General features: G+C 31.3%; 3 protein-coding genes across 8 annotated transcripts; 1 reads left to right on the top strand and 2 right to left on the bottom strand.

The window, feature by feature from the left end:
• Positions 1-5,151: 5,151 nt before the first annotated feature.
• On the bottom strand, positions 5,152-7,001 carry LOC109797409 (ubiquitin hydrolase). Its single transcript, XM_020357440.3, has 3 exons — positions 6,025-7,001; positions 5,513-5,923; positions 5,152-5,408 (listed from the first exon to the last, which is right to left on the bottom strand). Exons 1-3 carry the CDS (start codon positions 6,028-6,030, stop codon positions 5,352-5,354), a joined length of 474 nt encoding a protein of 157 aa, XP_020213029.1. The 5' UTR covers positions 6,031-7,001; the 3' UTR covers positions 5,152-5,351.
• A 2,981-nt stretch (positions 7,002-9,982) lies between these two features.
• NPQ1 (non-photochemical quenching 1) lies at positions 9,983-13,761 on the bottom strand. Of its 6 annotated transcripts, none has more exons than XM_020358353.3 (6): positions 13,491-13,761; positions 13,052-13,373; positions 12,736-12,905; positions 12,511-12,607; positions 12,023-12,414; positions 9,983-10,699 (listed from the first exon to the last, which is right to left on the bottom strand). In XM_020358353.3, exons 2-6 carry the CDS (start codon positions 13,307-13,309, stop codon positions 10,198-10,200), a joined length of 1,419 nt encoding a protein of 472 aa, XP_020213942.1. In that variant the 5' UTR covers positions 13,310-13,373; positions 13,491-13,761; the 3' UTR covers positions 9,983-10,197. The 6 variants fall into 6 exon arrangements, with proteins under 6 accessions (XP_020213942.1, XP_020213947.1, XP_082915306.1 ...); XM_020358358.3 differs by having other exon boundaries at positions 12,736-12,899; XM_083059180.1 differs by having other exon boundaries at positions 13,052-13,367.
• A 1,575-nt stretch (positions 13,762-15,336) lies between these two features.
• Positions 15,337-19,559, top strand: LOC109796530 (putative receptor-like protein kinase At2g42960). Its single transcript, XM_029271239.2, has 7 exons — positions 15,337-15,836; positions 16,054-16,623; positions 16,732-17,169; positions 17,330-17,445; positions 17,567-17,827; positions 17,932-18,132; positions 18,252-19,559. The coding sequence occupies exons 1-7, from the start codon at positions 15,728-15,730 to the stop codon at positions 18,312-18,314; spliced, it is 1,758 nt and encodes a 585-aa protein (XP_029127072.1). The 5' UTR covers positions 15,337-15,727; the 3' UTR covers positions 18,315-19,559.
• Positions 19,560-19,973: the final 414 nt, after the last annotated feature.

Here is a 19,973-nt window from a genome sequence, read left to right as displayed (position 1 = left end):
AATGTATAATTTATCAATAGTTATTTTTAATTATTAAATATTCACAATTATTTTTGAATTATTAAATATTATTTATTGTTAAATTCTTTTAATTATTAAATTTTAGAAATATTTACTTTCAATAAAATTTAATATTAAAATATAAAATCTGTAAACATATATTAAAATATATTTTAATAACTTTACCGATTAACAAATATAATAAATTTGAATATATTATTCAAATTCAATAATATAAATAAAGAAACATGAATAAATAAATAAAAAATATATAAAAAATGTTACTTAAGATGAGATGAAGTTAGAATCAATTATTTACTAAAAAATTAAAAATTTATTAATTTTATTTTTTTAAATCAAACTTTGTCATTTAAGATTTCTAATTAATTGTATTATTTTTTTAAAAAGTCTATATTATCCTTTGAAATCTAATAAAATCTTTTCAAATTTTATAAATTCTTAAGATACAAATTCATTAAAATTTATATTACAAAATCTTAATTAAAGAATTTTTAAAAAAAATCTTTAAAATTATTATATTTTTATAAAATATTTTTTTTTAAATTCATTAAATTTTTACAAAATCTTTTAAAATTCACAAAAAAAAATTATATTTATATTTATTTTATTTTTTTTTACAAAATCTCAATCTATTATACCTTAAACTGTGACTTTAGGCTTCATTATATTGCTACACACAATACAGGGCTTGAACAAGTAATGGACTGATTCGTTGGGCAATGCCAAATTGCGAATAATATCAGTCCAATTCGTCAGGCCTGACAACAGAATTCGGGCTAGACATACCTGTCACACATCTTGCCTTTTCCATTTTTGGATCAAACTGGTTTTACTTGCTAAAATTACTATGCATTATGCAAGGATCCTTTTTTTTTCTCTCTTCTTAACAAGGGGTATATTTTAGACGTATTATGCATTAAATTTGATGCAAAATATAATAAATATAAAAGAATATTTTGCATTATTGTTGATAAGCAGCAGCATTTATTAGGAGGTAGTATGACATCACACGTATAGGCTGAGCACATAATAGCAACGAAGAATCATTTAAAAGGAATAAATGCAATCACCGACTATAATGAATGCAAGACATGAAAGGCATTAAAATAAGACATAGAGTAACTATCTTTGCTCAGAGAAACACATGGCCAGTCCTCTCCTTTCCCTCTCAAAAAATTCTCTGAAATGATGATATCTGATGTACTCAATTCCAACATATACCAATACCACCCGTCTTTTCTTCTGCATCTTCAATTTACCTCTTAAGCATAATATAAATTATAATGTCCCAAAAATCAACTGAAACCTAATCTTGCTTTGAGTTGCGCAAAAACTAAATCTTATCAACGGTGCAGATACTATTACATTTCACAATGCTATGACACAAATGCATTTATAATCATGTATTGGTTGAAGTGAAGAAAGAAAATTTATTTTTCGTTAAGACAGGACATTTCCCCCCTCCTTTCTCTTCTTGCCAGGAAAAACTAAACAAATACATCTCTTAAAAATAAGAATAGACTTCTTAAAGAATGAAAATTCAAATAAAGCTCCATTTTTATTTAGAAAAAGTACATTTTTTCCCTTTTATTTTAGTGATATTCATGTGAATCGTGAGTTAAATGCGCCAAAACATAAATTAAGGTTCATATATATACTTATCTCTACTTTTTTTTTTAATATTATCTAATGATATATATATATATATATATAAGTATGCATACACGAACAAACTTTATTAAGAAAGAGTTAAATCACTCAACTCAATCTATTAGAATATAGAACACAAATGAATTGATTAAAATAAAAACAAAAATAGTACATGAGTTATTTATATATATACATACACGAACCAATAATAACCGAAGCCAACTGTCATAACTCAGAATGGTTACACAATAACAGAACACTTGCTAGCTTAGCTATGCCTAACATTGTAGTATTATAATCTATTCATGAATCTCTAATTCTGGAAATTGATTTCAGTGAACAAGAATCATTTTTTATGGTTTATAATTTTAAGTATATGAGATCATGTGCTAGGAGTAATATGATCTTATTATAATTAATTTCGTTCCTCTCCTCTATTTTTATATTAAATTTAAAAAGTTTAAAAGAAATTTTTATATTATCTCTATACGTATTTACAAAATTTTCTAGTACCTGATCTTTAGACCATAAATACATGAGTTCCTCTGTTGTAGGCAGTGGTGATATTGTAAAAATACGTCGATGCTTAAATTAAAAAAAAAAATGTTATAGTCTTTCTTCCTATATATGTTTATTTGTTTCTTTTCTAAATAGTTTTTGTTTCGGCCTCAAATACACTAACATAACTAGGATTATTTTGAAGGATTCAATTGTGGTAGTAAATTAAAAAGATAATTTTTTTGTTAAGAATTAAAGAAAATTATAATGAGTATTGTGGTTAGTTGCAATTAAGGGAAACAATACAACTGAAATATTGATTAAAAAAGTTGAATAAATTTATTTAAAAATTTGCAAGATGTTACAAACAAACTTCTGAAAGAAAGAAGAGTGATAACAACGAGATTGAAATCACATGAGATGCATATAAAATTTATTCTCAAGATGTTCTTGATTCATTTAGGTTAGAGCATGTGTGATGGTTGTTGAAGGATGAACCAAAATGGTTAAATGCATCATTCGAATGAGCTAATAAGAGAATGAAGATTTTCGCTTCGGGTGTATACTCGTCATCTTCTAATATGGAAATACCACCAAGTGGCGAATACAACTCAACTTCACTTTCTATGGTTTGTCCAATAGTGACAAAAATGGCAAAAAGAAAGGGAAAATCAATCTCAAATGACACAATTATCCTCAATTCAATAGAAAAATTAGCATGTATCAAGCATGCCTGTGACAAAGAATTGAGCATGAAAGAGCAAGAACCTTGAGTATTAAATCATCTTCAAGGATACATATAGTATGACAATTTCACAATTACGATATCATGAAATGTTGTGTAAGAAAATAAAAGAAAAATATGAAATTGAGTGAGACTTTTCATTAAAATAAGTGTTACTTAATGCAATAGTGTTGTCTATGTCTAAAATATGTCTTTATTAATGTAGTTTTTTTAAAGTTATTAATATGTTATTTATGTTTAAAACTTTTCATTATTATTGTAATATTTTTGTTAATGCTTAAAATTTCTCGTTATTAAAGTAGTCATTAGTCAAACTAGCCGTTGGAAACTAGTTTTTACTCAAACAACTTTATTTTTATGTAAAAAGATTTTTCATACCTTTCAATTATGCAAACAAATATCATCTTATGCTTAAATTCTCTTAACATTGATATTTTATAGTGTTTCTTCAAAGGGGATCCAACAATTCATTTTACAAAGAGAATTTTAGGGATGAAATCATTGAAGAACTGTACACGAGGTTGGTAACGGAGAGGCAACAAACAACTACACATAGGCAGAGACAAACTCATATCGAAAGGAGTCATGAAAAATGACATGCTCAATTATTCAATGACTACTTCTGCAACAATCCAATATACACAAAAGAGCAATTTTGATGATGATTTTGAATGCAACGACATGTGTTCCTTTGCATTGTACAAGTATTGGGCAAACATGATGAGTATTTTCAAATAATAGTTGATGCAATTGGAATAAAGGGTCTTTCTCCATTGCAAAAATGCATTGTTATTATTTGTATATTAGCATATGGATCATTAGTTGATAATGTTGATGATTATGTGCGAATTGGAGAAAACACTGTAATGGAGTGCTTAAGTAAGTTTGTCCATGGTATTTGTCGAATCAATCTTTAGAGTAGAATACTTAAGAAGATATAACAACAATGATATTCGGTGCTTACTTTAAATTGGAGAAAGATGTGATTTTTCAGGTATGTTAGGTAGTATAGATTGTATGCATTGAGAATGAAAAAATTGTCTAACGACACGAAAAGGATAATATTGTCATGGTGATCATGAAAAATCCACTATCATGTTTGAAGCATTAGTCTCACAAGACTTATAGATATGCATGTATTTTTTTGGTGTTGCAAGTTTAAACAATAACATCGATATGTTCAACAAATACCTCATATTTAACAAATGATATTTATCTAAAATGAGTTATGTTGATTAAGACTATCTCAATGTGATAAGGAAATAAAAGGAAATTATTTGTCCAACATCAAGAAGCAACAAAAAAGAAGAATAAAAAGGATGTGAAAGATGTATATACACACCATGATTATGAAAAATGAATGATTCACATATGATGATAATTTTGATAAATTCTATTTTAATACCTTAAAAAAATCTGCATCGAAGATGCATAACGCAGATGTCCCGAACATACGGTAAGCTTTTACTTTCGTGAAGTACCTAGTTACTAGGCCTGCCAAGTTTTCTCAACGTAGGCTTATAAATCACGTACCTTCACCTTGGCCACAAAATGTGGTTTGAATATGACACTATTAAACCTCGATCAATTTGAAGCACATGCATGAAACCCTGTCTGGGACCTGTCAGATTTGTCGTTTGAATCGTGTTTCACAGGCCACTTAATTTGGACTTCAAAAATAAAACTTAAAAGTACACCTTCTTCGCTATCAGAAATATTAAAAGAAGATGGTTAAGGCTCGAGCATAAAAAGTGAAATATATTTTGGGTATTTAAAATTAAAGAAATAACATATTTCCACTATGTTAATTAGTGTAATAGTTAAAATAAATAGACCAATATAAAAATATTATAAAAAAAAAATTATCACCTATTATTGTCAATATCTTAAAATACAATGTTACAATAATAAAGTAAATGTGTAATAGTGAAAATAAAGAGGATTGGCTCTGGTAATGAATATTTGTGTCAAATAAAAAAAATGTTTAGCAAACATTGATAGACATTCGTTTGATAATGGTGGAGCTTGTCGTACAGCTCACGTATTTTACGCAGGATTGAGGCGAGAGACGCGGACACACAGAGACGCGTTTTGTAGTAAAAAATAAAAAATAAAAAACAAATTGAATACTTATTAGTAGAAACATCAGCGTCACAAGAATGGCGTGAACTCAAGTCAAGGGTCCACCCACAGATAACAATTTAATTCCACCATTATAAATGCAAACACCAAAGCCATTAAAGCATGAGAATTCCATTCATTCTAAGCATTAATTAGAAAAATAAACATATATTTATATATATATATATATATATATATATATATTTATATATAATAAAAGTCATTTTAGCATCATACTAGTACTACTAGCTAGTGTTTCTAAAAAATAAAAATAAAAATAAAAATAAAAATAAAAAATGGTTGGAGAGGTTGGTGTTCAGGAAACGCAAGCAGCAGGAACCAGACACTTGGAAATGAAACCCAGCATTTTCTTCTGCACATGCAAGAAAGTCAAAAAGAGCGATGAGGAATTGAAGGAGCAAAAAATAATTTAAAAATATATAAAATAAAAAAAAAGGTTAGGTTGGGAATTGGAACCCGCTTAGTAGTGCGGAGTAGCTCTGGTGGGATCTTATAGAGATCTTCATCAAGGGGCTTGGCACGTGGCGGCGGAACGGCGTCGTATGGTTTCCTGGGGTGTTCCGTGACGTGGCACACTTTCCCCTGCTTTGGCATGTTCACCTTTTCTTTTTCTTTTTCTTTTTCTTTTTCTTTTTCCTTTTCCTTTTCCTTAACCACAACCCTCGTATCCCTGTTCCTCGTCCCCTTTTTAAGACAAGGTTTGTTGAAATGGAGAGCGTAAAGGTCACCATCGCTTTCTCCGGAGGAGGAACTGTATCGAATCAAGCCAGCTTGTCTCGCACTCTCGAAGTACTGAGTGATGGGCAATTGGTTTGCGTAATCCCAGTTTCCAAACGCTGGTATTTGCCCGCTTCTCTTCCAGTATTCCTACAATTCATGATTAGTAATCTGCAATCTGCAAAACAAAAAGGGGAGAGGGAGAGGGAGAGGGAGAGGGAGAGTGAGATGTGAGGACAAGGCTTACTTACATCCATTTCAAGATACAAAAATCAAAATATGGGTGGGGCTGCTGCAACACTTTAAACTTTAAACTGAGGATCTGAATGCTCTCAAAACTCAAAAGTGAAAAGTAGGTGGCTGTTACTGTTACTGTTACTGTTACTGTTACTGTTACTGTTACTGTTGCCAACTATGACCCAATGCCTGCAAACTCTCACTGTTCACTCTCTCCACCTCTTTGCCTTTATAAAGGAGTTAGGAGTTAGGAATTAGGAGTTAGGCCCCCCACCCCTTTCTCTGCGTCATTCCTTTTATTTATTTCTTCTATCCACCTACACTTTTCTTTTATTTACCCACCCTCAACCCTCATGCACTTTTCTTTTAATGTTTGAATACAATTAATACACGCACACTAATCACTCATTTTCACTCATTTCCACGTTTGTGCTGTAAAAAATATTCATTTCATCCCAACTAAAAACACCCATAAACTCTATCAATTAATATAATTATTGATGTTAGAACAAGAGATTTAAAAAATGTAAAAACAACGGTTGTATATATGGAATTCTTTTCCCAGTTTTGACTCCCTTTAAGTTGGGTGAAGATACTCTTTACCACTCATCGATGCTTATTTATTTATTTATTTTAAAGAGGAGGATTGGCCAATAGTCAATAGCATATAGTGTACAAGTCAGCGAAGAAAACGGATGTCGTGGGGCGACAAGATTTGCAGAAAGAAACCATGGTCAAACTGAAGCAGCCATGAGTCAAACGCCATATAGGTTAGGAACCGACTAATTTGGTAGCATTATTTTACTATTATTTACTTCCTCCCCCATTGCTCAAATCACAAGAATCAATCATCTTTAAAACTTAGATGAATGGTGTGTTCGTATTATATCTTTCTTTACAGTTGAATTTCAAAGCAAGCTGAGAACATATTTACGTTTAACATGTATTAGAATACGAGAAATAAGTAAAACAAACATGTACTAAGTTAGGCTAAATTATATTTTATTTTTAAAAGTGACATATGAATAACATTATTTCAATTCATCTTATTTGTTGCATTTATCTATCATTCTAAATATTTAAGACAGTACTAATTATTATTTTGTGAATTATAATCTTATTAACTAAAGAAAGAGAAATTATAACGCATGAAATGTCAAAGGAATAAATAAGAAAAATAAATGATATATTATATACTTGCAAATGAATTTATAATTAAATAATATATATTGCAAAAAATAAAGATTCTTTACACTATTATATATAACTAGTATTTTAATTTGTACAATGTATTGATTAAATATCTATTATATATGATTAAAATTTATAATAAATCATATATACAAATAAATACTATATTTAAATATATACATAGATATTTTTAAACACATAAATTATATTTTATATTTATAATATATAATTTAAATTATAGTACAAGATTTTTTTTATTTATTGATATTTTTATTTTAAAAATATTAAAATTTAATTTATAAATAATTATGATAAAAAAAACTGAATTAAAAAAAATTGTTGAAAAAAATTCTTAAAAATACTTTCATGTAAAATAATTATTCATATTTAATATATAAGAATTAATTACAAAATGTCATACATAATAATTTTATTAACTTTTGTAATAATTATCTTAAAAATTATAATAAACATTAATTGGTATTAATGAGCATTATGAAAACTTCTGTATTAATAATACATACCTATTAAACTCTAAATTTATTATAAACAAAGAAATTAATTACTTTTTTTAATACATCCAGTATAATGACTGATAAAAAAATAGATACAGTATAATGTTTTCTTTATTCGTCGTTAATAGAGATATTATAGCCTTAAATGGGACATAACAAAAGTCAAAAAGGAAACGTCAGTGTATATAATTTGGCTGAAAGATAAAAAAAAAACAACAAAAACAAGGTTGGGATGAGCTGTAACGGAAAGATAGTACTGTCAAAGTTAGAGGTTTTGCTATTTGAAGAAGAGCACTAAAGAGTACAAAGCACGGTGACGGTGTAAAAGGGAAACGCCAAAAACAACACACTTGTTACCCATGTTTGACTTACTACCTATTTATTTTCAACTTAGAAAACTACTTTCAAAACTTTTAATTAAAAATAGTAAGTCAATATATATATTTTTAATTCTTATAATTTTAATCATTTTATCTTTTAATTTTATAATTTAAATCAACTTTTTATTTTTTATATTAATATATTTTTTCATCTATTTTATCCTATAATTTAAGATAAATCTTTTTAATTTTTATATTTATAATTTATTAATTCTCTTAGTTCTTATATATCGCTAATTTTTTTTAATATTATTTATTTTGTGTCAATAATAATATGATAGAAATTTTTAATTTTATTATTGCATCACTTTTTCCTTATTATTCTTAATAATTTATTAATGTTATTTTCAAGGTAAAAGTTTTTTAATTAATAACAATAAATAAATGCAAATATTGTGATTAAAAGTAGTATAAAAATATGAATGCAATTTTGGCATAGTGGTGGTGGGGAGTGGGGGGCCTCTCTTTGAAAATGTGACATCCATTAGTCAAAGGAACGCGCATTTCAACCACATGACATGACACGCCAAAACCTCCTTGCATGTTTCCTTCAATAATACGACACTTATGTCCCCTTCCTTTCTCATATCTCATTATTTTTTTATTCACAAGTGAAAATAAAACTATCCTTCCACCAATCACACTTCACACAGTGGAGTTGCCCCACGTGACCAACTCCCCCTCTATGCATGCTTAATTCATGGAATTGGATGTTCACACCGTCATGCATCGGTCACTCAAATTATCATACTAAACTTATTGTAACACCTAATTCATTCATTTCAACCTAAGATTTGTACTACCCATTTAATGCATTATATTTAAAACACCTACCAACAAATCATTGGTTGAGTGAGATTAGAGACGGACTTCTTAAATAAAATTTCATGTTTTAATGTTATGAATGAAAAATAATATATTTGAAATTATCTTTCTTCTTGATAATAAAAGATTAATAATTTAATTTCATATTAATCTTGAAATCTCTTTCTGCTTTTTTTTTTTTTTAATTTTTTATTTATAATTATTTTTTATTTTTATAACTGAACTAATGATTTAGTTTGAAAATATCTTTAGATGTGCAAACAGTATCTAATTTTCGACATTTTTTTGGGTTGGTCTATTTTTTTGATATTCCAATTTTCAACTTAGGCACTTATACTATAAGTGATGACGTGGCTTCACGGCCAATGGAAGTTTGAGACTCCGAGGGCCTACACCAAATTAACCGTTTCTTTGGATCAAGCTCCAACACCCTATCAAACCACAATAAACTTTAGCAACAAATCCACTGACTGACAGACTCTTCACTTGGATAAATCCAAGTTTAGGCCCATGACAATTCTTTGCTTTGGATTGATTCTTCCTTAAAAGAAAAGAAAAACAAATTATCTCATCTCATCAACCGCATCACAAAACAAGTCATTCTAAGAAGAAAAGTTTCATCACTTTTTTATAAAAAAACATGCTAATACTTGGTAACAAAAATATTCAATAAAAAGGTAGAAAGTTTGATATATTAATAACAAAAAAAAACTAGTGAATGCATCTCATTTCAATGATTAATATTATTGATGGTTATATATATTAGTTGAGAAAATAACACGGGTAGCATATAGCAGTTCTCGAGTCGGAATGTCCAAACCAAATATTTTTCAACTAATATATACTATAACATGTTGAGGAGGCACGAAATCAGGTTGAGATCCTCTACATTTCTTCCATTACTATAATTTTGGACAAATAAATGAAAGGGAAATAATACACACGTAATGTAAGGTATAATTTATTTTCCCAGAAACATAGTAATGGAAGAAATGAATAAGAAAAGAAATGAAGAGGAACTTTTCCTGTCTTGCAATGTGTGACCAAACATACCATAAACCTAAGCAAATACGATACTCTGAATATATACAACAATGAGAAACGCAGTTACAAATATTTGAGTAACTATCAGTATGTCAACATAAAAGCAATGATCTAGGAGGAAAGATATCTAAATGCATGCAATATTTTTAGTCAATGAATAAAAAAGCAAAGAAAAAATTAACATGATCAAAAAAAATTTGTTGCCAAGTTATCTTGGAGTTGGTTTTCAGACTTATCTTAGTTTCCTTATCGGCAAGGCACGTCCAAAGAGCTTTTCTACTTCACCGGCTTCCATTTGGAGCCCATTAAGTATCTCCATTTCTTCTTTTGATAGCCCTCTTAAGAAATTTTCCTCATCTTCTTGAAATACTTTGAACCCTTCTGCCAACTTCTCAAACAATGAGCGTTCTGTTTTCCCTACCTTTTCTACCTCTTCTTCTAACTGTTCAACTTCCCTCACAATGGTCTCCTCTCCTTCCTCCACCTTTTTCTCCAGCCTTTCCACCAGGGAAGGCTCAGGTCCACACGTGTTATCTGTCCTGATGAACTTGCTGAAGTCTCTTCCCACATTCTTAGCTGCCTTTTCAAGTTCAGGAACTATAGATTCAGGCAAAACTGCACTTCTTGTGTATACAACAGCACCTCCATAACCATCCCATGCATCGTTTCTGCCTCGGTAGTATACAAATACGTAGTCATCTGGTTTATTCTCGATCTGCGATGACAAAATATACCTGCATATGTATCATTGGTTGTAAATCTTCTAAAGTTAACTATAGACTCTGAATCCTCATGTATTGCAAATATGAAGTAATTTAAGATATGCACATGTAAAAGGAAAAGCAACATTTTATCTTGTCCATTCTTATTCTGAAGTTGGAAAATGATATTTACTTCCTCCAGACACTTCATTTTGAATAGCAACATGCGGGGTGTGTAATAGATACTATTTCTATCACATTTAATTACCCCTATAATAGCCTTATTAATGATGTTTCGGTCTTAATTGATTAGTCCTAGCATCAATTTGAATTATTGGGTAAAATAGGGCTTCAAACTATCCTGACATCATTCGACACAATTTTTAGTATTTTAGCCATAACTTGAGCAATAGACCTTTGATGTTGATATTCTTTACATATTAGGAAAGCTAAGAGAGGAATATACAATTCTTGTGAAATGGAGTTTGGGTCAATTCGAGCATTTCTTTGATAAAACTCAGCTTGAAGTTAGGCCAAATGTATAAGGTGCGCATGCATGGCACACCTCTTGTATTTTGGACATATCATTTAAACTTTAAAGTCCAAATTAGGCAAATGAGATATACTTGAAAAGCTTATTCCATGGACTAGTAGTTGGGCTAAGGGTAGTCCTGGAATTAGGAAAGAATTGATAGTTATAATTATAAAAGAGTAAAAACAGAGTGCGAAAATAGATTTGGATCATTTGTGTAATTGTGACCTTTTGGATTCAAGATTTTTCATCTCTTCTTGCTTGCGTTATGTGCATTTTTGAGTTTCTCAATCGGAGATTGCTGTGGAGGGCTCTGAGACTCGTTCTTAATTCTATTTTAGATTCAAACTTCCCATTCTTTCCAAATTTGTTTGCAAGCATGATTATGCCTGTGAACTAAACCTGATTAGGTTTGGAAATTCATTTCAGAATTTTGTTTAGAGGCTAGAGTAACAAATTTGTGGTCGAAGTTAATTGGAACATTCTCAAATCAATTGGACCTGAACATTGGAGTTGCAATTGCAAATTGGTGCTGTCATTCGTTGATTTAAATTTCTATTCAAATTTTGTTAGCTGAATTTTAACCTCCAGATAATGATCAAAATCCCTTTTTCTAACTCTCTTATCTTCATTAACAAACTTGTTTTGGTCACCGGAAGAATGACTTAGGTTGTATCTTACACTACAAGTAAGTAAAAAGCTAGTTTTATTTTGGCTCCAGCACAACCCACACGTCAATTTGCTTCATGTGGATACTGTTACCAATAACTATACATGTGTAGCTAAGTATAAATTGAAAAGAGAGCTTATGAGGAAGAAATTACCAGTCATCTTGATAGTGAAGGTACTCGTTGTCATGATTGTAGAGGATCCCGGGATAGGAAGGATCTTGTACAAATGTCTGAACAGCGGACCTAGTAAGAAATCCAGCATCCGGAGTCCGTATTCTCCATGACAAATTACCCACAAGTTTGTTGGATTCTGTGTGAAATTCATGTAACTGGCAGTCGAAGGTATCAAAGGTAGGATTTAAGCCACTAGTGATGAACCACTTGCCACTGAAATCAGCAATGTTAAAACTATTAACAAGGACAGCGGGATTTGGAGCAGGAAATTCTCCAACATCAGATTTTTTGGGTACACATTTCTTCCGTGAGACTGCACACTCATTGAATTCATCAACCACACTGTTTTCAAACAGGTCCCCACATTTAATCTGGAAAAAATAAGAAGAAAAAGAAGTTTCATAAGCAGGGTTTGAAGACATGAATAATGGTGCAGGCATGAAATCAACATAAAGCACAGGACTAACTTGGCATTCAGTCTCATCGGGTCGATTGTTGCAAGTTTGTAGACAAGCAATGTTGGCAGCACAAGATGGGTTTGAAAGACACTTAGCCAGTTCTATCCTGCATAGACCAAAAGAGTATCAAATTGGAGGCCTATTGTACAACTTTTCATCAATCTGTTAAGGTGAAATGTAAGGAATATATGTTATTATGGCAGAACAAGGACAAGAGAAACAAAGATCACAAACCTGCAATCCTTCAACAAGCAAGCACAAGTTTTGAGAGCATCAACAGCATCAGCTGATGGAATGATCATTAAAACAGATATCAAAATGCCAGCTACTGCCGTGACGCGTAAATTACTCCAATCTTTGAGAAAAACAAGCATTCTATCTACCGTGAGTTTGAATATCTGTTCCTATCAAAACAAGGGGTAAGTTAACTCAGAAGATGGACATTGGATATCAAGGTGTTAACTTAGGAACAAAACTTGCATTTTCACACAAAGGGTAAGCATGATTGCGTTAACAACGAAGTGGGGTAAACTAAGCCACAGTTACTTACCCGAGGTATTTTTGTAGTAGTAGGGGAAGAATATCCTTTCCCTTGGCCCAAACCGCAAGATTGGCGATAAGGTCTTAACAAGCGCAAACGTGTTGATTTTCTGGCTGAAGACAACACTTTGAGCACTACCACACTAGGAGCATATTTAAATCCTCTTGTTCTGTCCCTACCCGTAAAACCTGCTTTTATACGTAAATTGGGAGTGCCTGTGCTTTCCCCATGGGATAACAACATTGAGTGTGCACCCCACGTTGCCATATGTACACACACTATATAATAATATATGTATATCTATGTCCTCACCTCCAAATGCAACCTGATACTGCCCAAAAAAATTAATACGCAAGATTAACAGCATATCATTTAGAATGCAGAGGTAGTCACGGTTCAAAATGGTGCGCTAAAAACTGTAACATAAAACGAAAACATAATTGCATACCCACTAGTTGTCATTAGTCAAGTTCCAAAATTTAGTTAATATGTGAGAAAAACAGAAGTAATTGAGAGCAGAGAAATGATTTAGAATGAGCAGAGTGGGAAACATGCCTTGCGGAGGCCAAGTGCAGGTAGAATGAAAAATTTAGAATAAGAAAATGTAAAAAGAAGAAGAAAGAAGGGACGCAGTAGCATAAGATGAGATAAGAACATGATGATGGTGTTCGTGTGGACTGCAAACAGACCCGTCACTGCAAACACAACAAACACGTCCACGATTTCATTTGCTTCCAATTTCCTTGCAACTGGACTCAATATTCCAAGTCCAATACTTTTCTTTCAAGGCCCACTTCATAATGCTTAAATAGTAATAGAAAAGAAAATTCTAAATGTTATAAGGGTCACGATTAATTTTTTTTTTTTCTGTTTATTTATAACTATATATCTTTAATAAAATATGGTTAAAAACTTAATTTGGTCTCTTATAATATTTTTTATTTCAATTTAGTTTCACTTTAATTTTGTGTTTCAATTTAGTCCCCAATAATTTAAATTATTACAATTTGGGACTTCCGTCCAAATGATTTAAACGGGATTAACTCCTAGTGACGTGGACGCCACTTGAATGCAAAATTAACCCTCCAAGTGTGAAACCAGAACGGGCCGTTCTGGCTCCAGATACATTAAAAAAAATTTAGCATCCACGTGACCAATAGTTAACTCCGTCTAAATCATTTGGACGGAAGTCTCAAATTGTAATAATTTAAATTATTGAGGATCAAATTAAAACAAAAAATTAAAATGAGACTAAATTAAAATAAACAAATATTACAAGGGACTAAATTAGGGTTTTAACCATAAAATATTACTGACAAAACAAGGAATTCACCCTAGTTAATCTCATCATTTTGTCGGTAAGGATTTTCAGTCAAAGATTCAAAAATAAAGAATTACATCTTAAACACTTTCACTTTCTATTATATTTTTTTTTTCAAAACAATTATCTACTAATCACAATTCAATTTCTGATCCAAAATCTATTAAAGTTTGAAAATTATTTTCAAAATAAATATTTTAAAAACATAAAAACTGGCGATTACTAAATCAATTACACGCTATATGTGATTAATTACTTTGTTTAGTTGTATTTTAATAGTAAAATAAATCAACCACACCTTATTTAATCGATAGAAATGGGAAACCGAAAAGAGACAAACTAAAAATATGATTTTTACCTTATCAAAAGAAAGAATTGACATAGTAAAATAGGAACATGGTTGCTAGAGTGCAATGGCTTTAACAACTATTGATGGATATTCGTTTTTCCTTTTGTAATTTTCATTCATTGAAAATGATACGATAATATGTAAAAGAAAGAAATTAAGAGAAAAAAAATGACACACAAATTACATGATTCAATCAATATAATCTACGTCCATAAAAAACTATTTTTTAATTTTAAATAAAAAGAATTTTCTGATACACATGCCTTATAGTCCTATAAAAAAATAAAATATAACAACCTCTTAATACTCTATTACAATCTAAATAAACATATGAAATAATAACAGCTAAAACATAAAATCAAAGCATCTCAACAGAAAACTTGTTGGGCGATAATTGACAATATATTTTGTTCATTTAGTCTCTTAAGTATTATAGAAAAATTATTTACTTATTTTTTTTAAAAATCTGAAGTACCTGCATCATAGGAAACAAAGTCATGATAAAACAGGATAGGAAAAATTGTATAAGGCAGAAATATATATTGCTTGTAATATGTATACATGAGTATTATTGCAATGTTAATTTACAACTAAGGAAGGGCATTATGATCTTTTTTGTTACAGTGAGAATACGGAAAATTGAAGTTAAGAATTCATACAAATCACTCATACCCCGGCTCATCCTAGTGGTACAAGTGCATTATGAATACTTACAAAGAAAACAGAACGATATTATTAACTACTGCAAACCATGGATATCCGGCCAAAGGGTATCAGAATAATATGATTAAAAAATGCGAAAGGTTAAAAGAGTTGGTGATTAAAGCAAGGGCCATGGTGCACAAGCTGTAATCTGATGACAGTGAGTAAGCGAGAATATCCACATCCAAACGATGTTATCGAGAAAGATGACTCTATATCTACGCAATTTTTGGTTGCTCTGCCATCAACGTTACGCTGCTTCACAATGGACTAATATAATTTCTGTGGCAGGTAAAAGAAGTTTGCGTTGGACATGAAAATAAAAACCCATTTACATCACCACCTTTTGTTGGCATTTTTATTCCTTACAACCCTCCCAGAGAATTCCTCACTCCTATCTCCTGCACCCAATGATGCACAAGGTCAAATCCTTTTCCCTTCCCTTTTCATTCATGACATACTCTTTTCATTGTTAGACTATATTCTCATTATTGCTATATGTTAAAATATATATATATATATATATATATATATATATATATATATATATATATATATATTATGTAGAAATACATTATACAACCAAAAGCTAGTTGAATAGTTTGCATGCATGAAGAAGTCCTAGGTTGATTGGTGCAGGTACATGTGTGCTGAATTTCAATACGACACAATATGTGACATTTGGTGAGTGCAGCAGTGTGAAAGACGACATAAACAAATGGGGTGAGGACGGGTTTCCTACCACCTTGTGCTGTCGAAATGCTCTCTCGGTTTTGTCCAATGCATTGGCCTCGCAAGCCCTTAACTCAACATCACAATTGTTCATTTCCCAAGATGAATTACAGAGTTGCACAGAGTCATTTCATCCGCAACAAGGGATGTCACTCGATTCATGTGGCTTTGACAACTTGTCCCAAGGCAGTTGCAGATGCTCCAACTTAGTTTTGCAGGAAGTTCGAAACGTGCAACACTACCAAGACGCGTTGGACAAGTGCTCCCACTTCGATCAACCCCTTGATCACTCTTGTGCAGATTGCACTGGTGCAGTGTTTAGCTTGATAAATAGTTTATATGCTGAAGATGCCAAGGGAAAGAACGGTACTGAGAAAGCCATATGTGCGGTGGCAACTATTGTTGCTCTTGCAACTAACGATCCTTCCATCATTGACAAAGTCTTACGTTGCTTCCCTGATTCAGAAACAAACAAGAGTAGCCACCTCTACCATTTTATTTTTTCAAGTTCTTGACATTTTACTTTAGTTATAGTTGAACATTTGAACCAAATGAAACTGACTAAACATGTTTTCGGGTCCCCAGGATCTATGGTGAAACCCTTGTTGAGTGTGGTAGTGGTTGTCCTTGCAATATTTCTTGTGATTCTTATGGTCAAATGTTTGTCCAAGAAGAAGGCTCATAGGAAGGTTTACTTGAAAGAGATCACTACATGGTCTGGATTGTACTGGTTCTCCCATACTGAAATTGAGAATGCCATGAACTATGGTGGTGAAAAGATAAGCCTTGGACGTGGGAGTGCGGGCCAGGTGTATAGAGGGGTTCTTCCCAGTGGTCAAGTTGTGGCCATCAAGCATTTGACAAAGAGTAACACCTCTGAGTCTTTCACTCGAGAAGTTGAAGGCCTTTCCAGGCTTCGTCATCCAAACTTGGTGTGTCTCTTTGGATGTTGCATAGAAGGGGATGACAGATATTTAGTCTATGAATTTTGTGCAAATGGGAATCTTGCTCAACATCTCTTAAGTAATGTCCGCTCTCCTAACCTTCACTTTTCAATCATTTGACATGTCTGATGTGAATGATGAGATGACTTTAATTTACCTTTAGCCTTTAGGATTCTTTTGTTTTTATTCCCTTTGAAGGATTTATGTATATTGACTTATGTGTGTGTGATTTTGCCCAGGAAGAGATAGCCACTTGACATGGGAAACAAGAGTCAGAATTTTGAGAGATTGTTCATTTGCACTCAAGTACCTCCACCATCATATAGAAGGTTGCGTTGTTCACAGAGATATAAAGGTACGTACTGACATGCAATGAAAAGTTGGATATGTTGTATATTGTGCACTTGAAAACGATATGTACATATGCTTTCAGTTAGCTTTATGGTAATAATGCCTCGCCTGTTTTTAATTTTTAGCTTACGAATATTCTTTTGACTGAGAAATACCAAGCCAAACTGTCGGATTTTGGACTGGCAAAGGTGATGGGGATTAAAGAGAGCAAGGTTTTTACTGATGTCAGAGGAACCATAGGCTACATGGATCCAGAGTACATGAGTAATGCCAAGCTAACCTGCGCCAGTGATGTATACAGTTTTGGTATTGTTGCTCTACAAATTTTGTCAGGACAGAAAGTCATAGAGTTGGATCTTGATGCCAGAGATCAACTCACTAGGAAGGTATACTTGTAGGGAATACAAAAAAGGGTCAACAAATAATGTCTACATTATTATATACATGCCCTTCAACCCAAAAGTGAGTTAACTTGAAATTGTTTTTGTAGGCAAGAGATGTGAGTATGGGAAAACGTCCACTCTCTGATTTTGAAGACCCCCGGCTAAATGGAAAAATTGATAAGGCAGACTTTGAGGCCATCCTACAGATTGCAGTGTTGTGTGTTGCCAAATCAAGCAAAGGTCGACCAACCATTGAGGTTGTTTTTGAAGAATTGGACAAGGTTTGCAAGGACATGGAAACCCGGATGGTATATATGATTTGTTACTCCAAAACTCAATCTTATAACTAGAGAGTTTTGTTTACAACTTAATGTGCTCAAGTCCTTTAATGTGTTTAACAAATTGACAATAGTTTTTGTTTCTGCAGAAGCCAAAGCAGGATGAGAGTTCATCAACAATATCCACCCCAAGCTCCAAATCCTCCAAATGACTCCCCTGTGACATAAAGGGTATTGTGCTGGTTGCTATACACGTGTGTGTGATGAAACTTGCAAATGTAGTGTAAATGGAAATTAGAAGATGAAAAGATGTATCTTGTTGCATATAATACTATTTTCAGCATATAACTATTACGAAGGTACAAAATTAGGAGTGTGACGTACGTACAAAAATTTCCCTTATGGCTCTCTCTTGGTCACAGATCTGAACTCTTCCTGCAAAAGGTGTTCTGCCAAACTGCAGGTTCTACAAAATAATTCATGTGGTGGCAAAAGAAACAAAATTGTTGTTGCAAGCGTGTTATAGACTTATAGTAATGGCAATATAAATTCACAGCTACTTTTTTTTCTTCTTAATTTTATTGCGGCATCTGCCAGTTCCACAATAATAATGTATATTTGGATATTTAATAATGAATGGAATGGAACGTACTAATATAGTAATAAGATTGAATTTGATAATCTGATTATCCTGGTGTGTAATTCCAACCATCTCCTGATACATTGATGTTTGACATGCATGTATGTTCACGAACAACTCTTTCCTTCATTTTCTTAGGAAGTCGTAGAACAGAAACTGCCAAAACGTGACGATTAAGCCAATAATTCTATATGAAGTTATCTATGAGATTAACCTCGTAAGTGCAGAAAAAATGGTGATGAAAGTGATGCCCACCTCATATTTTAGTTCATCCGTACAAGTTGACCAATAATATTTTTTTTTTTCGTTCGAAGTATTTATTGCCTAGTGACTAATCTTCTCACTACGTTAAAAATACCTCAAAGGATGGGATGTCCATAATTTACTTCTTATTATACTCACGCAAAAAAAAAATCTTAATTAATTTTTGTTGCTTAACAAATTATGTTAAGCATAAAAATATTCTATTATTATTATTATTATTATACTAATATTATTAGATTTCTTACCACTTTTTTTACCGTCACCCATCATCGTCCTACCATTTATTAGTTTAAACGTTGTGGTCGGGTCTCATTATAATTTCTGAGCTTACAGACATTATCATTGTTATAATTTTCATAAAGATAATAAAAAAATATTATAATAATTAATATAAAAAGTACAATAATAATTTTAATATTATATTATTTTTAATTTTATTATTGACCAAATAATATATCGTATAAAATATTGTCCAATCCTTTTCGTGTTGTTCTTATCCCGTAGCATAGTGTCTATCAAAAAAAACTACTGGTCGTAACAAATAAGGATAAAAACTTCTGCTTTTATTCAGCCTCCTTCGGATGTATCTACAAATTTTTTCGTTTGGTAAATTGTCTTTGACCTTTTAAACCCCTTTTCACAAAAAAAAAAAAAAAGATGTAAGCAGGTTGGGTTAGACTAGGTTTAAATAATTTCGTTACTCGATTCAATCAAAATTTAATGGGTTGGATTGAGTTAAATTTGTGCAATTTAAAAAAAAAAACACAATCCAACCCAATCCAATCACAAACGGATTGGGTTGTGTTAGATTAATCGGGTTAATATAATTATATTTAATTTTTTTATAAAATTTTAAATATTTTAAAATAGATTTAAATCATTTGATACATTATTACAAATTCAATGTTATCAATGTATAAAGTAAATAATGATACAAATTAAATCCTAATATAAATTTATTAATTTA

This window comes from Cajanus cajan, chromosome 6 (assembly GCF_000230855.2).
Source record: "Cajanus cajan strain Asha chromosome 6, NIPB_CcT2T_4, whole genome shotgun sequence".
Taxonomy (NCBI): Eukaryota; Viridiplantae; Streptophyta; class Magnoliopsida; order Fabales; family Fabaceae; genus Cajanus; species Cajanus cajan.
This window is presented reverse-complemented; position numbering and strand designations above follow the sequence as displayed.

What these genes read in the sequence shown, in the direction of transcription:
- LOC109796530 (XM_029271239.2), top strand. Translation starts at nt 15,728, where the DNA reads ATGAAAATAAAAACCCATTTACATCACCACCTTTTGTTGGCATTTTTA. An exon ending in TGCACCCAATGATGCACAAG is followed by an intron (nt 15,837 to 16,053) that starts GTCAAATCCTTT and finishes TGATTGGTGCAG; the next exon opens with GTACATGTGTGCTGAATTTC. An exon ending in TGATTCAGAAACAAACAAGA is followed by an intron (nt 16,624 to 16,731) that starts GTAGCCACCTCT and finishes TCGGGTCCCCAG; the next exon opens with GATCTATGGTGAAACCCTTG.
- NPQ1 (XM_020358354.3), bottom strand. Translation starts at nt 13,309, where the DNA reads ATGGCAACGTGGGGTGCACACTCAATGTTGTTATCCCATGGGGAAAGC. An exon ending in CCGATGAGACTGAATGCCAA is followed by an intron (nt 12,415 to 12,510) that starts GTTAGTCCTGTG and finishes TATTTTTTCCAG; the next exon opens with ATTAAATGTGGGGACCTGTT. An exon ending in CTTCACTATCAAGATGACTG is followed by an intron (nt 10,700 to 12,022) that starts GTAATTTCTTCC and finishes ATACATATGCAG; the next exon opens with GTATATTTTGTCATCGCAGA.
- LOC109797409 (XM_020357440.3), bottom strand. An exon ending in TACTCCGCACTACTAAGCGG is followed by an intron (nt 5,409 to 5,512) that starts GTTCCAATTCCC and finishes TTGCATGTGCAG; the next exon opens with AAGAAAATGCTGGGTTTCAT.